This window comes from Hyaena hyaena, unplaced genomic scaffold, assembly GCF_003009895.1.
Source record: "Hyaena hyaena isolate Hyena2069 unplaced genomic scaffold, ASM300989v1 scaffold_503, whole genome shotgun sequence".
NCBI classification, from domain to species: domain Eukaryota; kingdom Metazoa; phylum Chordata; class Mammalia; order Carnivora; family Hyaenidae; genus Hyaena; species Hyaena hyaena.
In genome coordinates this window covers 97,750-109,149 of record NW_024081132.1, presented here as the reverse complement: position 1 = coordinate 109,149, position 11,400 = coordinate 97,750, and the positions used below count along the sequence as shown (strand labels likewise).

The window sequence follows — 11,400 nt, the reverse complement described above, 5'->3', positions numbered from 1 at the left end:
ACCGCCTGGTGTCTCCTTTATCTTGGCAACCAGGCTTGGAGAGCCGTTCTTGGAAAGAGCTTGTGTGGGGCGTGTGCGGGTGCATGTGAGTGTGCGCATGTGTGCACAAAGCCGTTCTTTGTCGCCATCTCCACCTGAGCAGCCTGGCAGACCTGGGAGCCTGGGTCCTTCACAGGTCACCCCCTGCCATCCCCTCGCCTCCATGCAGATGTGCTTGGTGGGCTGGTGGGGGAGGAGGGGGAGATGCTTTGGCTTTTACCTTAAAGTTTTCTCTGAGGGAGAATTCCAAGAAACAGGAGCTGCATTACCTCAGAAAGAATCCAGATTCTGGGGTGCCTGGGTGGCTTAGTTGGTTAAGCGTCCGACTTTCGCTTAGGTCATGATCTCATGGTTCGTGGGTTCAAGCCCCGCGTCGGGCTCTGTGCTGACTGCCAGCTCAGAGCCTGGAGCCTGTTTCAGTCTGTGACTCCCTCTCTCTCTGACCCTCCCCTGCTCACGCTGTCTCTCTCTCTGTCTCCTAGAAATAAATAAACATTTAAAAAAAAAAAAAAGAAAGAATCCAGATTAGGCTGGGGTGGATGCTTGAGAACACGGGAGAGATGGAAGACAGTTCCAGTTCTCTTAGAAGGTACAAGATATCCTCAGACCAGGGGCCTCTCACCGGCACACCCAGTCCCTCTAGAGGCAGCGCCGACAAGGTGGCCTGAAGTGCTTCCCTCATTCGGGCTCACCCTCAGTCTGCTCTTTGTAAGGCACCTAGAGAGAAGGCGCAGCCTCAACCTGCCTTTCGGACTGGGGATAGGGGGAAACTCCCTCTCAGGGTCTCAGTCCTGTGTTTAAGTCAGTCTTGGACTCAGATCCCTTAGACTGGCCTGGGTGGAAGCCACGATATACAGACAGGACCCCGAGTAGCCGGGCCTGCAGCAGGAGTCTATCTGCCTGCCTTCTCATCTCCTTCTCCCCCATTCTGGCCACCAGAACCCTGCCAAGCCCAAGGGAATGGACAAAGGTAGGGGTGGCAGCTGGCCCGCTGGAGGACCAGGCTTAGGGATGGTCTGGTGATTCCTGCTACAGGTTCTCAGAACAGACATCTGCAGGGGTCTCTAGTTCAGTCTCCGCTCAGGCAGGGGTCACCAACACCGAACCCCCACTCACAGTTCTGCAGGAATGGGAAGCTCTTGCCAGGTCTGACTCTTGAGAAGTTCTTCCTCCTGCTGAGCTGAAACCTTCCGCCTCCTCATCAGGCCTGGTCTGGGGTGGGGCTGGGGGGCTGTGTCTATTCATCCTGTTCTGGGATGTCCAACCAAACCATGTGGTGCCTCAGTCACTCACCGTGCCCTTCACCACCTGCTTTTGCTGATCCCTCCTGGGGAAAGTCTAGTCATTATACAGAACCCACACACAGACTGCCCTTTCCAGGGAGACTTGCCTGATAACATCAGGGGAGAGGAAGCCCCTTCCCTCTCGGCTACTGTGTACGGTTCTTACCCACACCCAGGCAGGACGTGGCATGGCCCAAAGCCTGGCTCAGAGTTAGTGTCCAACCTAAATTCCATCCTTGTCAAGTTGACCTGGAGGAGAAGTATGAAGGACAAGCTGTGCCTACAACCTCTGGTGCCTGATTCCTGTCTGGCCTTGCTGTGTGACCTTGAGCAACCCTGGCTTTCTCTAGGCCTCTGTTTCCTGTGTAGAGGTTGGAGGGTAGTCTTTACAGGCTTCCTGCCTGCCTTAGAGAGCCTTGGTTTCTTGGTTTCTTGGTCCTGCTTGGTTTTCTTTACCGTGTGATATTCACACACACCCCTGCCCCACCTGCCCCAGTCTCCTCAAGTGCTGCCTCCAGGACCTCTTTCCATGCTGGGGGTTCCCAGTTGTAGGTGCAGACAGGGCTTAGAGGCCCTTGCGTGGCAAAGGCCTAGCAGCAGCCTAAGGAAGTAGGTGAAATGGTGTTCAGGGATGGTACCCAAGGACGAAAGAGCACCCTCTCCCTTCTCTTGTCTGTCTCACTCATGGCTCCTTATGAGATGAGGTCAGGCCTGAGGCAGAGCAATCGCACATCCCCCTGTGTCTTCTGGAGGTCATGGCCCTGTCCGGGCACAGGCTTTGGCTCCTACCTCTCAGTCCTGAGCACCAATGTCCAGAGTTAGGGACCACAGTCCAATCTTTGTGAGGTGGATGGGAGGCACCTCAGTCAGCTAACTGTATTGAGTACCATCCCCAGGCCACACAGAGCCGGGGTGCTGGGGGTACGGTGCTGAACAGACTGTCTCAGCTCCAAATGCACTTAGTGCTAGTGGGGAGAGGCAGAGATAAGCAATGAAACAAATACGTCTGGGATGCTGATTAAAGGTTATGAAGAAACAAAAATAGGGAGTGGGGTCAAGGCTCAGTGCATGGCTGGGGTCAGGGTTCAACCAAGGAGACCAGTGGAATGACCAGACTAAGGGTGAGGCCAGAGATGGCCAGGCACATCCATAGCCAGGTGGACAGCGGGTGAGTAAAGAGGTTGGCCTGGGCCTGGAGGCAGGACTGAAGGCTCCTGGGGGAGAGGGGTAGGGAGGGGAGGTGGGATCTATTAAACTGATGACTCCAGGCCCTAATCCTGTGCCAGGGCCAGGCGAGTAGTTGGGGGGGGGGGGGGAGCACCCCTGCTGGGGTGTAATTTCACGCTGAAGGGTCTGATGGGGCGTCCCACGGACTGATCCTTTCTGGATCAGAAAACCCACTTCCCTTTGTCGCATGCAGGGCGATTAATGCCTTAACCCTTTGTGGGCTGGCCTGGGCCCAGTCCTGCCCCATCTCACTTCCAGCTCCTTGGGATCTAGTCAGACCCCTTTGCCTCCAGCCACAGGGACTCCTGGACCTGGTGGTATTTGCAGGGGGGAAGAAGCTGTCACTGAGGAAAGCCACGGGTTCAGTTCCAAAACAAGAAGCTTGAGGTCTTCCGTGAGGAGGTCCTCACCCCCTTCCAGGGGAGCCCCTCCCACTGGCAATAATCAAAACACCCACAAAGACCCGAGACCCACCAATGAGGAAAGAACCCTGGATGCCCCAGGAGGCCAGGTCTCCTGAACACTCACAAGCCATGCCTCCAGTAACACCCCAGGGATGTCCCTGCTCATTTTGTCCAATGGCGGCATTCCAGAAGGGCAGGCCCTCACAGTCAGCCCCAGCCTCTCTGCCCTCCCTTGCTCACGTCCCCTCCCTGCCTTGGTTCAAAGACCCACCAGGAAGTTGTCTTACCTTCCCTGGCCCCTCCCTTCGCTCCTCCCCGTCTAACTTCAAGGCGTCCCCGTGCAGCTCCCCTGGGGTGGGGGGAGGGGCAGGGACCTGCTGGGCCTCCTCTAAGCTCCCTAGGTCTCTAAAACCCCAGCACCATTAAAAGAAAGCCCCTAAATGTTATTTACACTTCGGAGTCTTAAAAACCATTAACAAAAGCCACTTAATTCAATTATCTTCCCGGCTGGCTCAGTTCTCAGCGCCGAGCAAGGGCCTCCCCTTGCCGCCTCCTCCCTCTGCCCCCCCCCCCCCCCCCCACTGTCATTGTGTCGGGCTAATGAGGTAAACTGAAGCGAGCCCTGTCCCCCCTGACAGGTTTATGAGAATTTAATAAAGCGTGGCCGGGACCAAATGAGTTGCCTCAGCCTCGGAGAGCTCATTGTCTTTGGCGTCAGCGTTTTTTGACTAGAGCTGTCCCCTCCCCCGCCCGGGCTCCTGCCTGGCTTGGCCCCCACTCGTGCCCTCAGTGCCTCCCAAGGTAAGCTGGCCAGCAGGCCTGGTAGAGGCCAGCTTGGCCCTGCGGGACAAGACATCCAGGCTGTACCTGGAGTAGGGCAGAAACTGAATTGGACCCCGGTACCCTGGGGACAGGTGTGTGGTCGCCTGTGGACCTCCCAACCCTCACACACACCAGGCCCCAGGAGTATACAGAGGTCTTGGGACTTCTGCTCCGCGGCCCATACTGCCGTCATGCTCGCCGCCCCTGCCAACCTGAGGCTGAGGCCCGGCTGGTGCCACCTGGAGCATGATTCACTTTTTTTTGCCTATTTGGAGTGACCAGCTAGAGTGAACTCCTGGAGGGAAGGGATTTCTCTTCCTGCCAGAGCACAGGGTGGGGACACATGGAATGACCTGGTCCATGGAAGGACCCTTTCACATGGAAAATCACCTTCTCCTCACATTTTCCCTGAAAGGCAACAAGGGGTAGACAATGAAACGGACTTGCTCAAGGTTCCTAGGGAGTCAGAAGTGCAGATGGAAGAAACTCAGCCTGGAGGCCCCCCAGACATCCGGGCACGTAGGGAGGCCCCCACCTGGAGCTCCAAGGGTGCTTGGAGAAGACCCAGCCGGCCTCCCTCCCTCATGTCCTAGACAGCCTTTCTGTCTGGCCTCTCAGGTGTCTAACGTCCAGGAGTTTCTGGACCATTCAGAGATCCAGAATTCCTCTTCTTTCCCTCAGAAGTATTTCCAAGAGTTATTTCCTTCTGGGGCAGAAGTCTGACTCAGTCTGTAACCATGATGAAAATTCAGTCTTTGTCCAAGGTTAGCATTCAATGTATGGATCAGGGTCAGAGTTCAGGTTGGGACTAGAATAAGGGCTTAATGTATATCCATGATCAAGACTCAGTCTGTGCCCAGATCAGGGTCTAATCTTTGATGAAGATCAGGGTTCAGTTTATGGTCTGAGTTAGAACTCAGTCTAAGACCAGGATCAGGATTCAGTGTAGGGACCAGGCAGCATCAAGCCTCAGAGTATGACCAAGATCATGTTTAGGTCATGACTCAGTATGGACTGGGGTGAGGTCTCAGTCTAAGATCAAGATAACCAGACTCAGGTCTTACCTGTGCCCTTGATAAAGGCTGCCCAGGGTTAGGCCTCCCTCTGTGATAAGGTCAGGTTTCAGGGTTGGAGGTGTCAGTAGAGTTGGGTGACCGCACCCCCAGTCCTTGTATGCCCAGCTCCTTGCTACCCCTACTCCTCAGGGGTTTGCCCTCAGAAGGGGAAAAGGCAAACTTACACAGTCTGGCTGGGCTGAGCCGTCTCTATCCCCTGTCATGTGCCCAGAGTGCCCTCTGGTGGCACTCCCTAGCAGTGCCGATTTCCTTAGGCTTCCCCAGTCCATCTGGCCATTTCCTACTTTGGGGAGCCTAGCCCTCAGGCACTTCCATCAGTGTCCATCTAGCCAGCTCTACATTCCTGTGTCACCCCATCTTCCACACAGACGCAGAAAACAGGAGTTGGCCACGGGAACTTTCACACACATAAAGAGCTTTTCTCCCTTCCTGCCCAGAGCAGGCATCTTAATAATTCCCTATTACTGGCGACCTGGTGTCTTAGCCATGTGATAAGATCCACACCTTTTACTCATTCAGTCATTCGACAAATATCTATCGTGTACTTCCCTTGTGTCAGGTGAACACACCTGAGTGCATAGCAGTGAACAAGCCAGGAGTGCTAGCTTCTTGGAGCTCACATTCCACTCACTTCTCCCCAATCCCCAACTCCTAGTCCACAGACCTCATCAGCAAGGCACTTGCATCAGCAGAAGGTCGGGCGGGATTCAGAACTGGGCAATTCAATGTTCCTTCTCTCTCTTAGATTCAGAGGATAGACTATTCTGGATTCTGAGTTCTCTGTCTTCATCTCTCCTCAGATGCTTCATCTGGACTCGTGGCTTCCCGACCACCCATATGACAATGGCTTCTAAATCTGAATCCTCTTTCCAGAACTCAGGGCTGTACCTCCAGCAATCATAAGACAGCTCCCCTGGGTTAACAGACTTTTCATCTTACCTCAGCCCTGGCTCTTCCTCCATCCTGTGCCCAGCTCTCAAATAAAAATTCTAGAAGTTCTTCCTGGAGTCCTCCCTTTCTCTCCTCTTGAACTTCCCCAACAGAGAGACCTCCAAAATGAGTATAGAATCTGTCCACTTCCCGGCCACCACTCCAGTCCCAGCCCCCCAGCATCTCACGGCAATAACCTCCCAACCCACCCTATTTCCCCTCTTGCCCCTCGACACTCTATTTTCCACACAGCAGGCAGAGTGATCTTTACAATCATAAATCAGACCATGTCACTTCCCTGCTTAAAAGCCTCCAGTGGCTCCCACCTCACTGAGAGTAAAATCCCAATTCTGCATCCCGCTTGCTAAGCTGTACATGAGCTGAGCAACATGCCCCCTCCCCTCCCCCCACCACGCTCCCCAGTGTCATCTATAGCCCTTCTTTCTTGGCTGGATGCACAGAGGCTTTAGCACTGGCCATTTCCTGAGCTTGAAATGTTCTTGCCCTAGACCTTTACATGGCTGACTCTTGTCAATCAGAACTCAGCTTAAATGTCACCTCCCAGAGAAGACCTTCCCAGCCACCCAAGAAGTCCCTCTGTCACACCTTCTTATTGTGATTTTCTGCACAGCACTTCCACTAGTTAATATTTTGTTGTTGTTGTTGTTGTTTGCTTAATTCTTTATTGCCTGTCTCCTCCAAGTAGATGTAAGACCCCCTCCAGGGCTTGTTCACCACTATATTCCCAGTGCTGGACACATAGTAGGGCTCAAAATTGTTTCTTTTTTTCAAGTTTATTTATTTATTTTGAGAAAGACAGAGAGAGCACAAGCAGGGGAGGGGCAGAAAGAGGGAGAGAGAGATGATCTCAAGCAGGTTTCCACACTGTGAGCGAAGAGCCTGAAGTGGGGCTTGAACCCACGAACTGTGAGATCATGACCTGAGTCAAAACCAAGAGTTGGCCACTTAACCGATTGAGCCACCCAGGTGCCCCTCAGGAATTGTTTAAATCATTGGGAAAAAAGTGGTCCCAAGTGGCTGCCCTCGTTTCTTCTAGTGGGAACAGTGAGAGGAGATCCAAGTTTCCGGCCCCTTAGTGGGCTCCCTTTTCCCAGGCTATCAGGAGTTCCCTCTGGGAACTGGGGCTCACCTTGCCACCCCTGAGCCCCACAGGCCCCAGGAAGCACCCCTCCTTTCAGAAGGACCAGCTGTGCCTCCTGCACAGCAGCTCCTGGACTTCTAAGGACAGGCTCTCATGCTTCCACTCTCAGCGTCTCAGCGTGGGAGTGGCGGGGGCTGGCCCTCATCCCAGTGCCCCTGTGCGGTGTCCCTGCAAGAGTCACCAGTCCCGGCTCGAATTCCTCGAGGTCAGAGAGCCCGCTACCCCTGTGCTGTCAGAGTTGTGTCCTCACCGTCCACAGACTGGCCCCCTGGAGCCTGCCTGAGAGCAGCCTGCAGATGGGTGGGGACAGAGCCATCACCCAGCCTCTGTATCAGAGAGTGAGGTGCTCCTGCGCCTGGCTAGCTCCTCAGTGGGGTCCTGCCCTAGAAGGGCCTGAAGGAGTGTGAGGGGAGGAGCCCTCACCCACAGAAGCAGGTCCAGGAAAGACGGGGTGTGAGGGAGTAGTTTCTAGGGCTGACTGGGAAGTGGGCCCTGGGGTATGGAGAATATCTCCTGGTGTGCCTGTGGAGGGGGAGGGGGCACAGAAGGGACAAAGGATGACCTTCAGCTAGAGGAGGCAGTGGAAGGGAGACTCCAGGGAGCCAGTGTTTCCCCTGGTCCCCCCCCCCCAATTCTATTCACTCACACCATCCATTTGTGGCATTGAGCCCTTAGCACATGCTCACTCTTCCTCCCACCCTCCCAGACGTTGGTGGGGTGAAGAGGAGGTCTGGTGGTGCAATTCTAGGCCTCTGCCAGCGGGTGGGAGAGGGGTTGGGGCTGGTCCTACCATTCCAGGCTAGAATCTGGGGGGGCCTCCTCCTAAGGAGGGTGGTCCAGACCACACCCCAAGGCAGCATCAGCGGTCACCTCTCTCACCTCCTGCTCTACTAAGGCAGCAGCAGGTGGCGTCTGAGGCTGCAGACCAGTGATCCAGAAGAGAGAGGACTGAAGCCTGGGAAGGCGGCCTTTCTTGCATCTGCGTGCTCAAGCGGGTACACACACACACACACACACAAAGTCGGGGTGGGGAAGTGTTCTGAGAAGAGGTCATCAGCTCCAGGGACTGGATGCTTCAAAGGTTAGGGCCCATTAATCCGTGTGAATTAATAGAGATGACCTACTTGGCACCTATGCAGACAGATTCACTCTTCTCCAGGTCAGTGAGTGGGGGAGACAGCAGGAGAGGCAGAGGCAGAAAGGGAGTCAGAGGAAGGGAAGGGTCAGAGGGGGAAGAGGCAGAGAGGGGGTCAGCCCTTCCCAGGGCTGGTGGGAAATCCCAGACCAGGGAAGAAGAGCAGTAGAGCCCACCCTGGAAAGAAAAAGGGAGGGTGCTGAAGCCAAAGGTGGATGGACAGGAAGTTGTGGCCAGCAAGGGGTGTGCCACCATCACCAGGCACTGCTTTTCCAGGTCCCTGCATCGAGAAGGGGCTGGCCCAGGGTTGCAGTATCCTCCCCCCACCGACCCCAGTCTTCAGCTCCCTGGCTTCTCTTGTGAGGCAGCCTCCATCCCTCTACCCCTCTACCAGATGCCCTCACTCACTGGGCAGAATGCAGGCACATCAGGGGAAAGGTGTAGGCTTTGCATAGCTGTGGGGAGCGCTTCATCCTTCTTACTGGGTGACTCACTCCTTAACTACCACCACACACACCCACACACATTCTCACATTCATGTATGACGTTAGATACTGCCACCCAAATACTCCCACACTCCCCATCTCTTATGCGTAGCCAGGCAACCCCATGCAGACACATAGATCCATCCCACTCCCAATCTCACACACTTGTTCCCACAGGATGACCAGTCACACACTCCTCTCTCCTGGAGTCCCCTTCCAGGTCTCCAAGAGGGGATGGTGCTAGGAAGGTGAAGCTCTTGGCTAGGAGGACCCCAGAATCAAGGGTGCTCAGCCAGAAGCCCCACAGTCAATCCCTCCCCCTAGGCTGCACCATCATAGAGAACTTGGCTCCAGAGGTGCTTTATTGAGGAGCGAGGCACATCAGGAACCACAGCATGGATCACACTGGGGCCTTCCTGTTTGGAGGAGCCCCCTCACCTTTCATCCCTGATGTGCTTCAGCCTCAGCTCTGGTGATCTGATCTACCAGTCAGTGAGGTGCTCAACCCAGCTCTACCTTAGGAGATCCTGGCTCAAATCAGAACCCCCCACATCCCCTTAATCCCGAAAGATCATGATGGGGTAGAGACAAGGAGGGCAGAAGGAGCAGAAGGGGGAGCTGGTGGCCTTTCACAGTGTGCAGGGACAGGAGACTGCCCAGGCTGACATTCCTGCCTGCCCCTGCTTCCTCCCACGCCTTGGGGTCAGGGGACTTGCTGGTTGTTAGTCCCTCTCGGAGCGGCTCATGGGTGGTGGTGTTAGGGATCGAAGGTCCAGGGGCCCGTTTCTTCAAGTCTGGGGAGTGAGGTAAAGTAGGGCCCCGCCGACCCCACTTGATGGGCCAAGGCACTGCTCCCTCCATTGGTGAGTGTTCCTCTTCACCGTCACCCCTCTAGACGTTCCAGAGATGGGACAGATGAGGCCACCTGTGCCCAGCACCGGACCCATATGGATTTTTTTTTTTTTCCTTTTCCTTCTTCTCCTTCCTCTCTCCCACTCTTTTTTCTTAAGTGGTATCAAACGAAGGGGGCCCGACAGGGAGTCAGGGCCGGGCACCGGGTCCGCTAGGGGGCGACGCGCTCCCGGGGCAGGTTGAGCTGGACCCCTTCGGTGCGCGGCGCGTAGACCACTGCGGGCGTGGGGACGTCCAGGGCGAAGGGACCGGGGCTGGAGCGGCTCGAAGACGCGGCCGAAGCGGCAGGGCTGAGCTGCACGGCCGTTGTGTCCTGCGCCGTGCGCTCGCTGCTCTCCATCTCCAGCGCCACCGGCCCGCCGCCGCCGCCGCCCGGGCCCGGGCCCGAGGCCGCCGCCGAGCGCGCGCGGGGAGCGGGGCCCCGGCGGCTACACGCGCAGCAGACAGCGAAGCAGAGGAGCGCCAGCGCCAGCAGCGCCGGCCCCACGACAAGCGGCGCGTTGCTTCGGGGCGGGAAAGAGGCGAAGGCGCCCACCAGGGTCACGTTCACGCCCGCCAGCAGCACGCACAGGCCGCAGGCGCAGAACAGCGCCGGCGACGGCAGGCTGGGCAGCCTACCCCGAGCGCGGCCCGCGAGCGCCCGGGCAGGGGGGCTTCGGTTCTTCTCCGGGGGCGGCATGGGCTTGGGGACGCCGGGCACGCATCAAGCTCCGTCCGGCCGCCGGCCCGGCCAGGCGCACATGGCCAGCTCACGGGAGTCCTGTGGGCACAGAGCGGGAGGGAGGGTCAGCAGGGCACCTCAGTTTCCGGAACTCTCAGCTCTGGGGCTGCATTCAGTGCCTTGGGGGGGGGCGCGGTTATCTTGGTCAGCCCCCCTCCTTCCGCCTCTGGGAAGCAGAACCCGTCCTGTATGGGAATGGGCCCTGGAGTCTCTGGTGGCTAATCTTACCATCCTTCCTCCACTCCTTCACCAGACGAAATCCCTCCACCTCCTCTACTCCAGGAAGCCTTCCTGCATTAATTAAATTAAGCGAGTGAATGGCTGTAAAGTGCTCAGCGTGTACCTAGGTGCTCATCAAATGATAATCATCATTATCAGTACTAATTAGAGGGCGGATGGCTGCTCTTGGGATTTAGACAACTTTCTCCGCCTCCCAAGTGGAAGCAGACTTAGAAACCATCTGCTCAAGCCCTTCCTTGTCTAGATAAGGAAACTGAAGCCCAGAGAGGTTTAGCAATTTACCCAAGATCCAGGACCAGGGCCTAATGACCTGCCACCAGGCTTTGGTGTCCCCACCCTAAGCTCTGGTAGGCATAGCAGTGACACTAACTTTCCTAAACATCAGATGAGGCTCTGGAATGAGTGGCCACAGGAGACTGAGGAGCTCCTGATGTTTCAGAGGGCCAGTGAGAAGGGACAGTCTCTACATGGGCTGGAGCAGACCCAAGATCCTTTGTAGACCAGGCATTCTGTTAGATTCCAACCCTATCCCTGTCCCACCCCCAGGATTCTACTACTGAACCTGGACTTGAAAGCCCAATCACTGGTTGCTGAAATGCCTTTCTAGAATTCTCTAGTTGTATCTGGTTCTGGGATCTATCACTGGGTTCTAGAATTCTGGGAATGCATGCAGAAGCAAAGGTAATGTAATTAGAACCTAGAGCTTTAGGACTCCTATTTGAGAATTCTGTTCTAGAACATGAAATCCCAGGTATAAAGGCCCTCAAAGGATGAGATCATAGCTATGGAATTGTGTTAGGATTGTGAAAAAATGTCAGAAAAGGGCTCTGAGTGGGGGGTGAGAGGGGAGTAATCGGATAGTGGTACCACAGGTGGGAGCAGCGCATTCAGGATGAGTAACTGAGCTTGACTGAGTGGCTTCTCTGTGCGTCAGTGTTAACACCTGTAGCGTAGAGTCAGTGAC

General features: G+C 55.8%; 1 protein-coding gene across 1 annotated transcript; it reads right to left on the bottom strand.

Moving 5' to 3' along the window:
* Window positions 1-9,626: 9,626 nt before the first annotated feature.
* Window positions 9,627-10,154, bottom strand: TMEM275 (transmembrane protein 275). Its single transcript, XM_039254800.1, has one exon. It carries the CDS (start codon window positions 10,152-10,154, stop codon window positions 9,627-9,629), a length of 528 nt encoding a protein of 175 aa, XP_039110731.1.
* Window positions 10,155-11,400: the final 1,246 nt, after the last annotated feature.